Consider the following 20074-nt stretch of genomic DNA (forward strand, 5'->3'; position numbering starts at 1 on the left):
TAGGTTAAACTGCAGATGGACCACAACTAAGAAAAGGTGCTTGGATGTGTAACAGCTACCCGTGGAGTTTCCAATGCGTGTGTGAGAGCCGTAACAAAAGACATGAACAATGGCAGAAAGCGAGGAGAAGAATGCGGCTGTGTATCGCAGCGTCTCTTTCAGAAAGCTGGGGCCCTGGGTCGCCAACAGGAGGGAAGAGCAGCCACACAAATCAGGGGATTTGGAGGCAGTTGGCGTCGCCCTTCCCCCGGAGCCCAGCAAAGCAGAGCAGCCCTTGACGACGACGACGCGTAATGTCAGTGTGTCAAGAAAAGTTTCCAAAATCTCTGCCACCACCGCCAGCCTCCTAACCGCAGAGCCAAAGAGAGGCTCTCCCTCTCTTCTCTCCTTCATTTCTCCATCCATCCGCGAGCTGACTGAGAAGTTCAGCAACAGCAGGAGGAGTAACAGCAGCGGCTCCGCCAGGACGCACACAGCCTCGCCGGGAGACTGTGCAGCGGACACGCGGGGGAGCAGCGCTTTTCCCCGGGCCCGAGGCTCCAGGAGTGACAGGGTTCCACCTGGGAAAACTTTTCACGAGGACAGCGGCGGTGTCGGTGGTGGATATTTCCAGGACAGTGACAGCGCAACAGCAGAGGCGCTTAAGTTTCACTCGGGCACCGACTCTGTGTCAGGCTCAGACTCGGACAGGAAAAGCGACAAGCGGATTTTTAGAAGTTTATCAAGCGACAGCGGCGGCAAGTCGGGTAAGAGAGACTATTCCCAGATTAATGCACCTCCTTCTGAGCTCACAAAGACTTTGACTCCAGATGAAGAGGAGGATGTTAGCAGTAGAGGGGTTCCTCCACCCTGCAAAGCCCACAGAAGTTATCACGCCACACACTACACTGACTTTCACCCCCTGCACTCTGACAAGTGGCCCAGTGTTACTAAAATTAGGCAGCTGTTTGATGAGAGGCAAAGCAAGCCTTTGCAGCAGGGCAAGACTGTTGAAGCTTGTGAGGATTTAAAGGCAGTTGGCCGAGGCCACCTGCAGGAGCTCACCTGCAGCTCTGAGAGACACAGACTGTGTCCCTGCAGCTCAGCTAATGAAGGTTGTGACCTGCCCTTTCATGACAAGTGCCTAGCTGGAGTACAGAGCAGAGAGAGCGGTGCTGCTAAAGAGACTTTAACGTATGGTTTGTGCTTTTACTCCAAAGCCGACCGCTCTCGGCACTCAAATGATGAGGAGGCAGACGTAGAGGCGCGCAGTCAGAGTAACAGAGTGTCTGGCAGAAACACTTCTGGTAGCAGTTGTGGTCGCTACCACGGGGTTAAATCATCTCCATACAGGTCTCATAGTCCCAGCGCTGAGGCGGCGGCTCAGGCCCCCAGATCGACAGGTTTGACATCTGACCCTAACCCTGACCTTCAACCCTGTCCCGCTTCGTCTCGGAGTCGATCGGAGAGCTCGGACACCACCTCCTGCTCCTCCTCTCTTCACCAGCCGACAGCGAGGGAGAGAAGGGATAGACAGGGGGTCGGGCTGCCCAGGGATAGTTTACATTCCTTACATAGCTCCTCTAGAGCTCCAGCCCCCTCCGCCTCCTCTCTCTCATCTGCTCCAGCTCCAGATAAAGCCATTACCGCCTCCTCCTTCTCCTCCTCCTCCTCCACTGTAGCTCCCTCCACTGAGTTAACACACCCAGCGAAAGTTGCTTCTCCCCTCAGCTCCCGCTGGAGGTTTAGCTCTGGAGACGTAGAGGAGGAGCAGACCAGGAGAAAAAGAGGAGGCAGTTGGAGTGCTTCTTATAAGCCCTCTCTGTCTGTCTCCTACCGGGCAGGAGAGAGGGGTGAGACAGAGCGAGCAGGCAGCTATTTATCCCACAGTAAAAATGGCTGGTGGGGCACAAAGGCCATTGGCAGGTCTTCAGGCAGCGAGGAGGACAGTCCTGGTTCCTTAGGCCCCCACTGCCGAGAGGCAGTCCGCCGGCGCTCGCTGAGGAAGAAGAAGAAAGTCAGCGGGGCTGCTCTAATAACAGGCCGTGATGACTACGACGATCATGATGGCGAATCAGAAGACAGTGACAGTGATGCGGCCGTGATGATGGAGCACCTAGAGAGGCAGCACCAGCAAAACACTGGAGGGGAATTTGGCGGGGCGGTAACCCGGAGCCACTCGGCACGAGAACCCAGCAGTCACAGAGCCAGGGTGCAGCAGTGGGAGCACATCACCTCACCTGTGACCTCAGTGACGCTCCCGGGTGTGTCGCGAGTGTCAAAGGTCAGCATACCCCCATTTCTGTCCAGCCCCGGCGAGTCACGTTGCAGCAGCCGGTACTCAAGCACCGAGACACTGAAAGAGGAGGACTTGGCTGGCTGTGCCAACCGTGCAGCTAATGTGTTGTTTAATACGAGGGGAGCAGAAGGTAGCACTAGTAGAGCGGCGGCGTCTTCCGTGTTGAGTAAAACTTACCATGGGAATTTTACCATGTACCGCTCCCCGAGCTTCGGCCATGGGGACAACTTCTCCCGTGCCCCTGTGCGTGTGCGCCCCAAGATTGTGCCAGCTGTAACACCGTTGCCTAGTGCACTTGCCAGAGAAAGTGGGTTATCTTCAGGGAAGAGAGGTGGTGAGAACGTGGGATTAAGGAAAGTCACAGCAGGAGGTAGGGTCAGTGATAATGAGAAACACCAGATATCCACATCCAACCCTGATATCACCTCAGAAACTATGACGCTCTTAAGCTTTCTCAAATCTGACCTGCCGGGTCTGAGGGTGCATAAATCAAGTGGAGGGGATAGATCAGGGGTTGGGGAGGGGTCATCATCAGTGTATAGGATTGGTTCAGGGGCTCACGGCGGGACCCTGCTATCTTCAGGGCGTCGCCCGTCTCTCAAAGACCTGACAGCCACTTTGCGGCGTGCGAAATCCTTTACTTATTCAGACAAACCTGCTCCTGCCACCAGGTGTTACTTGACAAGCGGCCCCACAAAGAGGAGCTCCTCTGAGCAGCGGCTTGATTCGGATGGAGAGAGCAGTGGAGGGAGGGTGGTGGTGTCAGACAGGGAAGTAGAAAGTGATGGTGGAGATTTTAGGGTTGGGAGAGGGCGCAGAATGAGGGATTATGGATTTGATGGTGATTTTGATGATGATGAAGCGATGCCAGTGCATGACATGTATGTGCAGGAAGCCAGACAGGTCATTAGAGATATCTGCCAGATGAGCACGAGGGAAGATGATGACGAGGATTGTGTCGCTGTAAGAGGAAGTGACAGTATTTCTAGGGCTGAATGTTTGAAGTTTAAGAAAACAATCGAGGAGATGGAGAAGGCTGGGGAGGGCATAAAGGATGAGGCAAGGAGAGATCAAGGGGCTAGGTTTGAGAACACAAAAGACAAGGATAAACATAAGAGGGAGAGTGAGAACAAGGTGAGGGAGAGGGGTGAGAGAGATAAACAAAGTATGCAGATGGAGAAGCTAAACAGCAGGGGCACAGAGTACTGGGAGAAGTCAAAGAGACAGAGTGGAGAGCTGGAGAGAGTCACGCTGAAGGGTGATTCGGATGAAAGCGTGTTCTACGACCGCTCTGTGGATGAACTTTCGGGCCCTGAGTCGAGTTTAACAGATGAAGGGATTGTGACGGAGCCTGAGACGGGACCCGGCGACCCCTCGGATAGGTCATACTTGGGCTCAGAAGCGGTCGATTTGGGGTCAAGAATAGCATGGGATGTGCTAGAGCAGCCGGTCACTGTATGGAAGCAGTCTGCGCTCCATGAGGGGGACGGGTTTAAGCAGGAGGGAGAAAAGATCACAGAGAACAGTTTGAGCTGTGCAAATCGTCTGAATGAGGTGAGCGCGCCTCGCACTGTGGCTCTTCCTGCCCGTGTGGCTGAGAACGACAGCCTTGTCACAGAGCAGAACACTGCTGCTGGTATTGCCAACGTCAGTGAGGGGATCCACGGTAACAGTGCCGGGGGGTCAGCAGCCACTGCGGGAGGAGGGGGAGGATCTGAAACCCCCGCAACCCCGAACGCTGTCCGTCGAAGGCGCAAATTCTCCCCCTCTGGTAACGCGGGCTCTGATTCCAGTAATGGCAGCAATGCAGAGTCAACAACAGGATCAGCTGTGGGAAATGGCGAGTCTACAGTCTACCGCTCTCTCAGTGACCCCATGCCTCAGCGGCGCTGCTCTGTGGCAGAAGAGGGGAACAACAACTTTTCTTCTGTGGACAGCAACCTGTTAGGATCCTTGTCTGTCAAAGGTGGAGGGGGAGGTGCTCCAGAAGCTTCTTCTGTGGGCACGCTGTCAGAATATAAAGGCAGCGTGGCCAGTGACCTGTCAGTTTGCAGTGATGGCGGGCTCCGTGATGACGCCATTCGGGATTACAGTGGGGTGATCAGGAACATTGTGGCTGAGCCAGGTGCGATGGACAGACTGATGGCAGATGAGCACAGCAATGGCAAAGCCCCCAAGAAGAAGTCATTCAGTGACCCCAGTCGCCGTAGTGATGCCCCTTTTATTTCTCAAAATGACCCTCAGTGCAGAGGTCAGACTGGCAGCACTCAGCCAATCAGTGAGCTGGAGCACCTGGGCCAGATTCCACCTTCCAGCAGCGAGCCAATCCTGAGCGAGCAGAGAGAGGAACTGTGGGAACCCGAAGTTAAACCTAAACATGCGCATCTGCATCAGCAGCCGAATGACAGTAATAAAGTCACAAAGGCTCGCTCCCTGTCGGAAAGCACCCCTCCCTCCGAATACCACGATGATGAAGATGGTGATGTCATAGACCAAGGTGAAGAGGACGAGGTCCAGAAGTTTAACTTTGACCTTAAACTAGCCGGAGCTCTGTCTCCCAGAATGAATCGTCGGCCCACCAGAAAACGTCCAAACAGGTTGACGTTCTCCCCTCCTGAGGATCCATTTGAGCCGGCGGAGCTGGGCTCAGAGGTGCACGAGGACCGCAGCGACCAAACCAAGCTCGCATCTCCTCTTTCCCCACTGCCACTGCAGTCCAAACCCAAAACCATACCCAAGCATGCCCGCCACACCAGCGAGCCCACCACCTTCATCCCCATCTCCCCACCTCCACAACTCCAGCCCCTCAAGGAGGTAGACTTTGCCGTCCGATCCGCTACAGAACCCCCGCCCGGAAGCAGGCCTTCAGGAGATGAGGCCCCTTCGCTGGAGGATGTGACGCAGAAATACATCCTTGATCTGAGCACTTCTGAAAGGGACCCCGAGGGCCCAGGAGGGCTTTCAGCACACTGCGCAGTGTCAGCTTCAGAGGGACCCAGCGAGACCAGCCCCACTGGGGTGGCAGAAGCCGGACCACAGAAGAAGGAGGACGCTCCATCCGCGCCCACGCCACAGAGAGCCAAGCCTAAAGTGGTGAGTTACCTTTCATTCATGGATTTTTTTTTTACCTGACATCTTTTGAGTTTGGATAATCTAACCTCAAATGCTCACCTACTTCCCTGAACAATTATATAAATGTGCCATTGTTAGCTGCAAAAAAGAAGCCATGAACACCACACAGTATTACACACAGACACACACTTTCAGTTTTTATGTTTCAAAATTGGAGGTTCACTGTTTCCCTGTTACTCGAGGTAGCACAGATGTAGCGTGAGAAACGTTTGGTAGAATATTGAACATTTATTTTCTATGGATTGCTCTCACAGTTGTGCAGCTGCACCCAGTGCCTGTGTGTATCTCTGCTTTTATGAAGCGCTTTCATTCGGGACCCGTACAGCTAGTTTCGGAGCATGTTTGGACGCAGACCTTACAATACAGAAGCCATTATAGGCTGAGCTGTGTTTAAACAAACATCAGAGGATGTTATTAGTTTGATTAAACAGATTGCAGACAAAAGGCATTAAGGAATGGACTGAAGCCCGCCGAGTCTGTTTTCGTTTATTTGTTTCATCCAGTTTCGATTGTCTCCGTGCCAGAATCATAGAGGGGGGATGTAATAAACAGTTCTCCCAAACACAGACTGGGTTTATGCGTGTGGATGTTTGATGTAATGTTACATTTGCTTATTTCTGTCTAAACACCGGGAGAGACCGTCTGTCTTGTTGTATCATTGGAATATAAAGGTTACTAACTGTCAAGAGAAACTGAAGGGAACATAGGAAAGCTTTAAAGAAAAATGGTACTTATATGGAGCTTTTCTACTCAATTTGAGTAGACAATTTAAAGGTAGCTGTGTGTGTGCGCGTGTGTGTGTGTGTGTGTGTGTGCGTGTGTCACTGATTGCCATACATGGCTGCTCTTGCTTAGAGCACACCTCATGCAGTCTGAGGCCTGGAAGGACAGGAAGGTGCAGGCCTAACGTCCGAGACTTCAGTTTTCTTACATCATCAGCTGCTTATCATAGCGACTGTTGTGGTTACTTGAGATTTGTCGCTGTGTCTGTTTTTCAGGAATCTGAGCCTTGTTGTTTTTATTTGCTCAAAACAAACAATTATGTAGCTTTGCGTGCGGCTCCACGGCTTCAGCATCCAGTCCACAGGGCTGTTTTTGGTTTCACTGATAATAATATTTGCATCAGTTACGTTTGCTCTTCATTTGTTTGCAATCGATTGTCCTTAGCGACAGCAGCAGTGGCTGGCGAGTGACCCTCATCGGGCAGGAAATGGGTTTAGGGAAAAGGGAAGTTGTTGCAGTAACTGAAGGGTTTGATGACTTCCAGCAGTACTGGCTATGTGCATGTTATTGTGTCCGGTGCGCTCTTATTTGTGTGTCGCCCGCATGCGTATAAAACTGTTTTTCTCTTTATCCTCTTTAGTCATACTCCTGTGTATGTGTGAGCCCATGCATGTTGTTCGTCTGGACTATGTCAGTGCCTCTTTTTTTGCTCCAAATCTTCAGAGCATAGACTTTTGCCAGGTGACTGTGTTTAGGGTCCTGCAGCACTGGTGCTCTGTGTGTGAGAGAGATTTGGACTGAATGTAATAACAACAGTGCCAATTTAAAATGGATCGCAGGCAAGTTCCTAAAGCGAGGGAGGGATGAAGAACGGGAGGAAGAAGGAGCGTTTTTCTTTCCTTTTCTGGAGACATGGCTTATTTCAGCCATGGTGCAGTTTCCTGACATCAAAATCTCCCATTAATTTCTGTTGTTTTTCCTCTCCTCCTCCTCCCGTGCCCCTTTGCATCATTCCAGTCCCCATTTCTTCTCCCGTCCACATCCAGATGTTGCCAATCATAGCTGTTTTCTTTTCTCCAGGCTGCATTTCTACTTTATACCCTCATCCCATCTCCACTTATCTTTTTTTAATGCCAATTCTTCTATATTTCTACCTCCTGTTATTTCATCGCTGCTCTGTCTCTCCGTGTCTCTCTGGAACATTGCACCGAAGTGAGGTCATAACGTTTTGTCTTGGTGCACGGCAGGCAGGCGAGCCAAGTGTCAGGTAGAGAGAGACGGAGAGAGGAAGGCAGGGAGCAAAAAAAGGAGAGAGTTGGAAGGAAACTTTCTGGTTTTAAAAAAAGTTACAGGATCAAAATAGAACAGGGAGAGGAGGGAAATGGAGGGAAGGAAGGGAGGCGGGGGGAGTGAAGGAATGAGAGGTAATGGGAGCAGATGGTAGGAAAAGGCTGGTTTATTGTTGAACCAGAGGTGAGTAAAATGTAAAATCTTAATATAACCATTATCTTTTTTTTTTTTTCTTCACTAAAGCGGAAACCTTTAAACTCTAAAGTTTACATGTTTGACAAACGTTTGGATCCTCACACTGAAACTGCCTGGGGACAAATCTTATTGATATTTATGCAGATGTCCAGATTTTCATGTAAGGCAGTGCTATGAGAGAATCTTGACCAACATTATAATATTATGTTGACAGATATAAATTTTATGGCTGAAACTGAACATGTTTGATCATGCATTGGTAAAGTCCTTCATTAAATGTTTGGAAAAAGTAACCACAGCTTACCCAGTGTGGGTAAAATTCATATTTCTCTGGTATAGAGTAGCACTTTATAGGTCAGATGAGGCATAAATATTGTCTTTGCCTCCAAGAAATGCGTTGTAAGTCCTCCTGGATGTGTGTGTGTGTCTGTGTGTGTGTTTCTCCTACAGCTGCAGTAGTTTTCACTTTAACAGGCAGCAGGAATGTGGCCCATCTTCCCTTTGCTTCATGTTACGTAACCGTCTTTAACTTTCCCAAAAGAGCTGCACACTGGTCATGTGGGCCGGCTATTAGAAGGCTTCTGCAGGATAATTTGGGTTGTAGGTACTCGTCATTATGCGTTAAGCAATTTAAAGCCCCAAAGTCAGTTTTGGCCAGTAATTAAATGCTGTTTGGTGCGTGTAATCAGACAAATTACAGTCTGGACTCAAAAGGATGCCAACTCCAAATCGTTCATGCTTCTGTGTACTTCTTGCACACTGTGGACAGACTTTACTTGTTCCGCGATTCACTGTGGCGTGAAATACATTTCTTAACTCTGATGTTCATTCTTCTCCTATTGATGAGGCCAGCCAAGTTTATAGAGGAAGTGGGTTTTTGAGGTAATGGGAGAAGCGAACGAGGATATATAGTAAGAGAGAAGGAAAGAGGCATAGAGATTGGTTTGTGCTCCGCTCTCCATGGATTAGGTCTAAAAGCACAGTGTTTATAACTCCAGATTTATGACCGACTTTGTTATATCAGGCCACCCACATGGAATCTAATACTCTCCCTCTGACGGATCTTTTTCTTGGGCTATTTCCACTTATAGGTTTTACTTCAGACAGCCAAAAAAACAAAAACAACACATTTTTTTTTGTCTTTTTACACCTGGAATATTATTATGAACTCACAAATAAAGGACGGGTGCCTGCATGTTATCACAAATCAGAGATGTTTTCAGTCAGCACTGAATCACAGATAAACTGGAGTAACCCAAGCCTCCTGCTGCTGTTGTCTACTGTTAGTTATCAAGCATAGTCACAAGTGAGAGGAGTGGCAGCTGGTGTGGTCTTCTGCCGCTGTAGCCCAACTGTTTCTAGGTTTGATGTGTTGTGCATTCAAAGATGCTCTTCTGCATCACTGGTGGTTGTTTGACTTACTGTTTATTTCCTATTAGCTCGAAGTAGTCTGGTCATTTTCGTCTGACTTCCAGCATTAACAAGCTATTTAACTCAGAGAACTGCTGCTCACAGGATATTTTCTCCTTTCTCTGTGAACTCCAGAGATGACTCTGAGGGAAATGTAGATTAACAGTTTCTTAAATACTCATACCAACAACCATGCCACATTTAAAGTCTCTTAAGTTACTCCAGCAGGTCTCTTTGAGTGTGTCTGCATGCTTGGATGTTGCTACTTGATTGCCTGATTAAATATTTGTGCTTACAAGCAGTTGAACAGGTGAGTGTATAATGAAGTGTTTTTTTTTATCAACTACAAAATGTGCAATCAAAATCATTTACACTGTGATCAATGGAGAAGAAGGAGCTTATCCAATGTGCAGCTTTCTTTGAAACCACACTTAAAAGTAAAGGGAAAGGTCAGCTCCATATCCACACAGGGGATATTGTGTGGGTGCGAGGGGGTTTGTTTTTTGATATGCAAAGGTCAGCAGAGGTTTAGCGAGGTCCAAAAAGTGCTGGCTGCTGAGAGAGAGGTAAAAAAGTATCGGAGAGATGAAAGGGTGCAGATATGGCTTGTCCTGCCCAAATGACCCAAAGACTCTGGAGATGAGAGGGAAGCGGTGGGATGAATCAAAAGATCAAAAGGTTGTCTACTGATATCTGTGGCATCAGTGACACATGGGAAGCTTCTAACTTTATGTGGGTGGAGTTGGAAAACAAATCCTTAGAGGTTAAGCCTAAAAAGATAATTATGGAACCACGATACTGACGCAAGTGTGCTTTGATTTAATAAATGAAATATACTGGCATGTCTATTGTGTAGTTTTTACTTGGTAGGTAGATCAAGTGTCACAAGTATAACCAGTAATTAAAAGGAATGTTGGGCTTGATCCTTCTTAAAGCCTCAAGACCGCAGAGAACATGTCCCCAATATCTAACCAGTAATTTTAATCAATAACCAAGAGTAGCTCACTGGGTATAGTTTGTTCATCTATATAAAACAATATAGATTACATTATCTCTTTGCAGTAATACTTTGGGTAGAAAACATTTAGGCGTGATACTACTTTCACATTTGCATGATAGCATTAGTATAGAGCCAGCAGCTGGTCAGCTTAATAAAAACACTCAAAAGCAATGAACAATCTAGCCTAGTGCCGTTTGACCTGCTGAGGTTCAAACTGGGCATCAGAATGAGGCATGGTTGCTGGTGCAAAATGGGAAGGCTTGGTTATTTCAGAAACTGCTGATCTACTGGGGTTTTTCCGCACAGCCATCTTTGGGGTTTACAGAGACTGGTCCAAAAAAGAGAAAATATCCAGTGAGTGGCAGTTTCCTGGGTGAAAATGCCTTATTGATGTCAGAGGAGAATGTCCAGACTGTTTTGAGCTGATAGGATGTCAACAATAACCACTTGTTATAAGTTTGGTATTGCAGAAGACCATCTCTAAATAGGCTTGTTGCACAACCTCAAAGCAGAAGGGCTACAGCAGCAGATGATCACGTCTGTCAGCTAAGAACGGGAAATTAAGGCTACAGTTCACAAAGGCTCACCAAAATTGGACAACAGAAGGTTAAAAAAATGTTGTCTGGTATTACGAGTCTTGATTTTTTTCTGGTCATAAAGGAATAAACAAGGCCAACAACAATACTCAGGTATGCTGAGGAGCTTAAACTATGCTCATTTAATAATAAGGAGTCTAAAAATATCCTCCTCACTATTACACAACCAGCAGCTTGAACTTTTGATGCAAGCCAGGATGGGGTGCAAACAACAAGAAAACATGAATCCATCCTGGGTATTGTTGCTGGCCATGTTCATAGCTTTATGACCACAGTGTACCAATCTTCTAATGGTTGCTTCCAGCAGGATAACTCACTGTGTCACAAAGGTCACATCATCTCAATAGGATTTCTTGAACATGACAATGGCTTCCACAGGCAACAGAAATCAATCCAATACAGCACCTTTGGGATGTTCGTGGGAGATGCACATCGCTGCTGACAAATCTGCAGCAACTGTGTGATGCTGTCCCGTCAGTACGAACCAAAATATCTGCAGGATGATTCCAACACCTCGTTGAATCCATGCTGTGCTAAATTAATGCAGCTCTGAAGGCAAAAGGGGAAAAACTCAGGACTAGCAATGTGTACCTAACAAAGTGGCCATTAATATGAAAAAACTGGAATTGAATTGGTTAAACTTGGAGCTTTAAAAGTAAGCTTTGAGGCCGATTTGGTCGCCTTTTTGTTACAGAGCTGTGCTGTTTACTGTAGCTTCTAATTGAGCCTGTATTTCCAATTCAGTTGTATTTATATGGCACTAAATCACAACAGCAGACACTTTATACTGTAAGGTAAAGACCTACAGTATTCAAACGACCCCCTGTGAAGAAGGACTTTTTGAGAGTGGAAAAGAAAAACTCCCTTTTAACAGGAAGAAACCTCCAGGGAAAGGAGAGAAAAGTCTATAGGGGACAAAACACAGACTAAAGGAGAGACACAGGAAAGAATACTCTTTTCTCCTTCTCAGCAAGACTGTAGATAACTGTCCAAAATACCATTTCCTTTTGTATTTGGTCTTCTCTTGGATTAGTGATTAGTTGTCTTTTTGTTGGCGTTGTTACACAAAAAACTGCCAACATGACGTTGATTAAATTTGGTAAAAAGATGAAGAGAGAAAAAAAACCCTGTAAATTTGGTCACTGGCCAATCTTTCTCGTTTTAAAATGGATTAAATAAGCTCAGCACACACAGTCCATACTTTGCTTGGACTGCAGTAACTAATTCTAGGTTAACATCCACGGACTAGATAGCATGTGAATAATGAAGCTTTTCAAAAGATGCTTTTGAGCAATAAAAATAAATAAATACATAAACCTCACTGACATGTAGTGTCACAGCAAAGAAATGAGGCTCCATCTGGGTTCTCACAGTGGGGAAAAAACATCTGTGGGAAAAACGGTTCAGATGTCTTTGCCCTCGGTTGGTGACGGTTGCAATATGCTTTGAAAATCTTCAACTTTTCCTTTTAAGGAGGGTGGCTGTCTGTTTCTTTTTCACCATTAAAGTTCAAACTTGTGAACGGTGGCTGTCTTTTCTTTCTCTTTGTTCCCACTTGCTCTCCTCTTTACTGTCTCTTTCTAACTCGCTCCTCTCTCGGTTGGTGTGGATCCACCCAGTGTAATTACAGAGCAGTTTGCTTATGTAAGGAAAGCCTCTTCTGAAACAGCACTTTCTAACAGAGTTGCTATTTCAGCTTTTTTGTGTGTGCACGGGCAGATTTCGACATACTGAAACGTGCTTTTTGTCTCGACATAAATGTCCAGATTCCAGTTTGACCCGGTTCTTATACCACTCAGAAAATGGGTCAGACGCTTTAAGATAACCATATGAGCTATGTCTCATATCAGTTAGTCTTCTCTGTGGTTTTCTGTCTGAGTCACATACATCTGCAGACCATGTGGCCTCGAAGCTCTCTAAGATGCAAATTCAGGTTTTCAGCTTGTTGATGATTCACCTAATGTGAGGTTTACTACAGTACTAGCTTCCATGTGCCTGAGTGAAACAGCCCGAGGCTAACAAAGCTAAAAAAGGTCCTGTGAAGAATACCTGGGGGGAAAAAAATCCATTGTAGTTCAACAGAAATGAGTTAGTGACAACGAAGATTATGTCCTTTAGTTGTGTCTGCTTTAACTTTAGCAGTCTGGGCACCACAGTACAGGGTGAACATTAAAGCAAGAGCTAAGACATTAAAAATAAGGCCTCAGTCACACAGGCCTAGCGAACCAATCGGATTCTGGTTGCTGTGGGAAAAATGTATATTCCCTTTGGTTGTGCCTAATGAGAGCTGAATGAAAAGCTGTTCTAATGTGGCTGTATGTCTTATAACGAGCCTAATTTGCTTTTCATATGACTTTGAAATCCTCTGTTTTTTAGTTCAGTGGAGAGTAAACCATGAAACTTGCATTGTGAGTGGTTATATTATTAAGTGTGTGTGTGTGTGTGTGTGTGTCTAAACTTCCAGTGACCTCCTGTATGTCTTGCCTTGTCACTCGCACAATAGTATGACTGTGCGATGTCTAACATGGCATATTTTGCAGCGTGGTTGGACACAGGCGTGCACACACAGTCAGTCGTATACAGCGTCTTGGCCTCGGCCTAACTGTGGGCTGACTTGGGTGTTCATTTCCATTGTCCCACCCTGGGGAAACATGACATTCCCATTCCTGCCTTCTCTGCTTCTGTCCTTATCTTATGGCATCAGTCCGCCGGTTTGGCTCATGCTCTAGCTGTCAGTTAAGAAACACTCGTGAAAATGGGAAAGGGAGACGCTGGAAGTGTCGGAGCGCTGTTCCCGAGTGGCTGGTTGGTTCCCGGATTAAGGCGCAGGGTGAGGAGGAAGATGATTGGAAAAGGGAAAAGGGAGCAGCTACGGCCAAAGACGCCTCAAAGGCAGGTGGAGTGGTTTTTGATTTCGTTTTTTCTGCAGAGTGACATTTGTTTTTGATGTTTTCCCTGAAGCTGGAGTGGATTTAGTTATGACGATTAATGAATGTAATCAGGTAGAAAGCTTTCATGTTTTTGAGTAAAACTTTAGATTAGAGTACTAAAGGTATTCCACAATTAGATTCCATTGTTTGTGTGTGTGGATCGTACACTGCTGAATCACAGGCTTTGTATCTTGTAACTTTAGCTCTGCGCTGCTGTCATTGTATTACCTCATCAGTGAAATCACCCCCTTTGAGGTGGACTCCATCACTGTGGTTCCCTCTGATGTCCCATCATCCTCTGCAGCATGGGGATGGCATCGCTGTAGCATTTTTAATATAGTTCGTGTGTGTTTGAGCCTTTCGTGATCAGATTAATGCCACTTTTATTACAGCATCAGAGCTGATCCGGTCACCATCTGCCTGTTAGTGCAACTTCACTTCACCTCTCGCGCTGAGGTTAATAAATACTCAGATTGCCTTATTGGGGGAGCTTAAAGCACGGCTTTTGTTTACAGTCCTCGTAACATAACATATAGTCCTGATGACTTTTTTTAGGCCCTTTTCTCCCAATTAAAAGAAAGTCCTGAGGAGGTGACCTGTTTTGTTTCTTCAACCCCCCACATAGGTGAGAGGTTGGTTCTGGCCACCGGCAACCTTTGTACTTAAGTAAAACATTTAGTCCCAAGATGAGTTCTCACCAAGCTGTGAGTCATCCTGAAAATATGTTGACCTTACCTCAGCTGAACTCGTGTGTGGTAGTGTGACTGAGGGAGAGAGAGACAGAAAGAAACATAAGCATGGAGATGATGTGTGTGCACGCTTTCACGCCTGCGTGTGTTTATCTCACACACTAAATTGAGTTTAGCACAAGCTCAGACGAACACAGAGCTATCAGTGCCCAGACTCGTCAGTGATTTCTACATGTTTGTGCACCTTTTTTCTTTTATAATGAAGTGGAAACAGCAACTCCCTGCTCATGGTTCCCTTTGATAGGGAGTATCTCTGTAGGTGGCATGATCCTGACCCAGTGCTGTAAGGAAAGTCTGATGTGTACAAGCTCAACAGGAATGGAGACGACACAGTGGAGCTCGTGCAGAGCGCTTCCTGGTCTCGCCTGTCCGTCAGCTAGTCAGTAATCCATGAGGTGGTGGATGTTTTTCCTGTAGCTTCTCCCTCAGTAGCAGCAGCTGGATTGTGCCAAATGCACTTAAGAAATCAGAGGGTGAAGAAATCATAGGAGAGTGGCCATTAAAGTGAGACAGTCTGTTCCCTGCATCTTCCTGCCCCTGCTGTGCATCGTTTCAATGCCGTAAACAGAGAATCACAGTTCTTGCTTGTACCTTGCATTTCCACCTCCATGTCTTTCTTCTTGGCCTCCACTACAGTAAGTTTACATGATGCACAGTTTAAAATCATCCATTTTTATCCAATGGAAGACGCCTCCTTCAAAGCCAGTCATCTGATTGGTTGCCTATCACAGACAGAAGATTTCCGGCGTTAACAGGAAAAGTTTCAGACATTGAGGTCAGTGTTGGTTTGATTGGGCCAAGAGCTCTAAATGCTGATTTGTTTTTTACACTTGGCCCTGCATGATGTCGACAGGAGCGGTGATACCTGATCTGGCGTAAAGCAAGAAAATAAAGAAAGGAGGAGAGATATCTCTTCTGAGTCAGAGCTTCATTTGGGCATGAACCCTGTTGTTTATTTAATGCACTTGAATCAAAACAAATACCATCAAACGATTCCAGAAATACCAGACACACTCGTGCTTGTGGAACCCGTGTCCTAAAACCAAATGTCCAAACTGAAACTGGCATGCTGTTCTTGCCAAACCTTGCTTACAATCCTGCTGAATTATTAAATTTTAATTTCCTGTGGTTAAGTGTGTGTGTGTGTGTGTGTGTGTGTGTGTGTGTGTGTGTGTGTGCTGACCTGCTGTCCCTTGGCTGTCGCTCACATTCATCCAGCAGCGTGGAAATTCTGCCAGATATAACAGCAGCAGTAATCACAAGGGCAGTGATGAAGGTTAATGATGATGACTGCCATTTATCTGCAGATTGAAGGAATGCGAGTGTGTTTGTGCGTGCATCTGTCCCCAAACGTTTGTTTGAAGGACTCACACAAAGCCCCCATCACCCAGTGACAGCTAGGGGGTTGTGGGTAATCGGGTCTGTTTGTCCTGAAACAATGTAGTCCTTCTTCACTCCTCAATAGGCTTCTTATTTTCAGCGAGGCCTCAACATTTCCCCTGTTCAAACATTTTATTCGGCAGTTGGCATTTCGGTTCTGTGGCTCTGAAATGTTATTGTGAAGGGAGGAGAGAAATTAACCATTTTTCTCATGGGGTTTAAAAGAGCTCTTATTAAACATCACTTGTTAGCATAAATGTCCGGCCAGGACTAAATCTTGGTGCCTGATTTGCAGCGTGATAAAACAGCAGGATTTTGGCAACGTGGACACATTAAAAACAAGCCTATGGTAAAATTAAGGATCCAAACCCAAAGTTTAATAAGCACAGTTCAAATGAGAACCACTTCATTTTACACACTCATTATTGTAGTTGTTCTGATTTTGTTGCACTTTTTCTTTTTTTTCTTGATCTGTCACGTCTTTGTTTTCTCATTCATCATTTTACTTCACTAAAAAGTTACAAGGTTGTAACTAAAGGCTGAAGCAGCAAAACCTTTATGATAAGAAGATGACAAGGCCCTAAAATAGCTCATAATCTGACCCTGAATTTAAAAAAAGAAGAAGAAGAAGAAGGGAGCTATGAATCCATGTCAGCTGCTTTAAAATAAAATATGAATCTTTCAAACGTCAGGTCTGCTCACTTGTTCTGGTTATTTTCATGAAGCAATCCTCCAGCTTTCCCTTCTTTAAAAACTGCGCTTTATTCATCATGTGAATTTTACATAATTTTAACAAGCCTCTTTATAGCCTGACCACTGCAGTGAGCAAACACTTACCTTTAATCCATGATGACTTCATACAGCTGCTGCTGTAGAGAAGGGTGTTAGGGCTAAGTAATGAATAAATAAATGGTTGCAAAGGCTTGTGGAAGAGCTAGCAATTAGTCTCCTACATTATGCATTTTATGTGCAGGTACAGAAAAATCAACAGTTTGTCTGGACTTAGAGAAGAAAGGGGTTTACTCATCAGCAATTTAATTAAGATATAATATTTTTACAATAACTCAAAAAAACAAACCAAATATAATAGATAAATATGGGCTAACCCAAATCTAACATGTAGCTTAAACAAGGAAAAACAGGCCTAGACATCAGTTGGCAACTTACCGGCAACCTCCTTTCACCAAGTAAAATGTTTGGTTATATGGATGACTCCAACTTGTCTGCAAACCCTCAACAACTACTTGCCTAGTGGAAGTGAAACTGAAGCATGTCGACGGGTTAGGGTTTAGCCCAGGGGTGGGCAACTCCAGGCCTCAAGGGCCGGTGTCCTGCAGGTTTTAGATCTCACCCTGGGTCAGCACACCTGAATCAAATGATTAGTTCATTACATTCCGCTGGAGAACTTGTTGAGGAGATAATTTAGCCATTTAAATCAGCTGTGTTGGATCAAGGATACATCTAAAACCTGCAGGACACCGGCCCTTGAGGCCTGGAGTTGCCCACCCCTGGTTTAAAGGCTAAATTAGGTTAGGATTTAAAGGGTTAAAAGTAAAAGTTGCACCATCTGAAACGTGTGTGTGAAGGCGAATATTCTCTGTTTCTGGAGAAGTTTTCCCACGGCTCAAGTACTAATGACGAGTGTTTGTAGACAAGTTGGCGTCTTCCCTTCAAACTATGGACGACTAAAGCAATCACAAAGAGGTTTTGAGTACAGCACATCTTTGTGACTGGTTTCAGCAACAGCAAGCAGCCTCCAGCAACCACTCACCAACTGGTTGGGGATCGCACAGATTTCTGTAGCAACTGGAGGCTGTGAGTGTGTCGCCAGCCGTTCTCTAGGCCTGTGTGACTGAGGCCTTAGATACACCTCAAGGTTAGAGAAGTAATGCTAGTGTGAATTAGGACCATAGTGTAGTGGTAAGACTACACACCTCTGGAGTGGAGTTTGCGAGTTCGATTCCTACCCGGGGTCCTGGCTAGAGTGCCCCATGCTAAAAACCAGCCCTGGAGTGGTGCGGCTACGTCTGCAGCCTGTCCGCAGTTCAGTACACAAGCATTTCACTGCATATTCACTATATGTTGTACTGTGTATGTGACAAATAAAATTTGTATTTGTAAAAGGTGGAAATAAAAGGCCATCCAATATTGGTATAAGGCCTACAGCACCACCTCAAATCTCTGTGGCCCTTTGTGAAAACACTATTATTGGCTTCTTGGTTTCCCGGTTGAGGTAACCTCTTTAAAGAACACCTTTTGTTCCTTTGGTGTCAAATACCATTATTATTAAAAGCCACTGCCACCTGAGAGATGTGCACTAGATGTCCGGGATGCACGGGGTTAGCACAATGAGAATATGGAGCTCACCTCTAGCTGGTCATAAATGACTATTTGTTTAGCTCCAGTTTGATGTCAGTGAGAAATGTGACACGTGACGTTTGTTAAGTATCTGTGCTCTCCTGCTGAGAAACCATTGACCCACGGTGCACATGTAAGGTCGCTGGTTTGTCACTAGATTTCAGTATAAAGCATTTTCAGCTCTCAGTGACACTTGAAAAGTTCAGTGTTTTCACAGTCGATGATTTAAAACTGCTCTATCATCATATCTTCATGTCTTCAGGACTTCCTGTCTGGTATCGAGACATCAATGCCAAAGGATCTTTTTATATCTATTTTATTCCAAACTGTAGCAGTTGGCCTCCTTGTTCATTTAAGCCACTCTAAACCCTAAAAAGCACTAAATATGTGCTTATAGTAATCAGTTATGTCCAGTAGTGTAATGTGCAGTGAAGTCATGCTACCATTTATTTTTAATTTAATAGAAGTAAAGCCACTCTCAGTGTTGCAGCTCGTCATTGCGGCCACTTTCCAAAGAAGCAAAAATGCCATAAAGATTATAAATACCTTACCTTTGCTCTCCTTCAGACACAAGAAACTTCTTTTAGTCTTTATATTTAAAAAACATGCGACACTGGCTTTTAATTTGAAAAATTATGTGCAGAGGTAAAAACAACATGGATCCTTCCTTTTAAGGAGCTATTTCTTCTGTGTTATCCTGCTTGCAGGAGCCATAATTGTCTTCATTGAAAGGGCAGGGCAGGAAGTGGGTTTGGGGGAGGCATTTTTTTGACGCGCACACACACACACACATCGTTCTGCAGCTATAATATATTTGTCAGAGGAAAAGCGCAGAAAAGACAGAGGGAGGACTTTTTAAACTGCCAATGCTGACATTACGAACAGTCATGCATGGAGCTGCGGTCTAATATTTTAGGGTTTGACAATGATGAGGGTCACCCCTGTGTGTATTCTTGGTCGCCCGTGGCAACTGTGTGTATGGGCCGGGCGTGTTTTGTCATAGGAATGTGGTGACATCAGAGGGGCTAGTGTTTTTGTTTAAGAGGGGAGAAGAAACAGGAGGGGAGAGAAAGAAGTTGAGGACGATGAGAGAGGTTCTTGAAGCTTTGTGTCGACGTATGCTCAGATGAGACTTTGTCCATCTTGCTTTCGCTCTGACCCCCGTCTCCGCCTTTGTCTTTCTTCCTCTCTCACCTCTCTCACTCTATTTTTATCCACTCTCCCACTGAGCTCACATCTGGATCTTATTGACGGAGGGAACAGCCCCTCAGCCAGAAAAGGACTCTATGTGCATGTTCGAAGCATGGCAGGCCAAAATATAAACACAGCTCCATTTAAAGAAGATTTGCTTGGCGTATGAACATTTGTCACCAATCCAATAATGCCGACATTGAACTTTTATCATAATAAACCCGAAATAAATCTTTCTTGATCATTTTACCAACTTGGCACAAACCAAAGTATGGAAGCTCGGTGTTGACGCTATAACACCAATTATACACGATCAGTTGCTCGGTAGTAATTTACATTAGGCTGAATCTCTGTTGTGGATCAGAGTTGTGGTGCCGTCAATGTTCTCACTCTGGCGAACAGCGCCACACATCAAAAATGACGTCACATCCACTGGGGTAAGCCACACTTTGGTTTCAGTTGGTCGTACACCTCTCAATTTTGTATCCACACCCGGGTGCCATTGATGCTGTAGCCGGGTTTAAGAAACTATTCTAGTTTGTTTATATGACGTCCAAGGAGCATGGAAAGAAAGCGATTGAGCTTAAGTTTCCTGAAGATATTTCACTTCTCATCTGAGAAGCTTCTTCAGTTCTAAAACCAAATGCTGGTGTGTCCCAGGTATTTAAACCCTATTTTGGGTTATCCCTTAAGAGGGTCATTGATCCACTATTAATCATGTGACTCCCCACCATGATGTTAAATTGCAACAACAGTTGCCTCGAGGCGCTCTATATTATAAGCAAAAACACTAAAATAATATAGAGATAACGGCATCAATCATACGCCCCCCTGTGAGTAAG

At 45.6% G+C, this 20074-nt stretch overlaps 1 protein-coding gene and 1 long non-coding RNA gene across 2 annotated transcripts in view; one reads left to right on the forward strand and one right to left on the reverse strand.

Moving 5' to 3' along the window:
* Positions 1-20074, reverse strand: part of LOC146693915 (uncharacterized) — a 340133-nt gene that overhangs the window by 20191 nt on the left and 299868 nt on the right. The gene's annotated exons all lie outside the window — the stretch shown is intronic.
* arhgef17 (Rho guanine nucleotide exchange factor (GEF) 17) overlaps positions 1-20074 on the forward strand; it is a 67556-nt gene that overhangs the window by 365 nt on the left and 47117 nt on the right. The window contains exon 2 of the mRNA XM_085429915.1: positions 4-5371. Coding sequence (XP_085286041.1) covers positions 110-5371 — 5262 coding nt within the window. The 5' untranslated portion in view covers positions 4-109. The remainder of the gene's footprint in view (positions 1-3; positions 5372-20074) is intronic.

The sequence above is a fragment of the Copadichromis virginalis genome, linkage group LG14 (assembly GCF_057382275.1).
Source record: "Copadichromis virginalis isolate Kocher_CV1m ecotype Utaka linkage group LG14, C_Virginalis_male_GT1.1, whole genome shotgun sequence".
NCBI lineage: Eukaryota > Metazoa > Chordata > Actinopteri > Cichliformes > Cichlidae > Copadichromis > Copadichromis virginalis.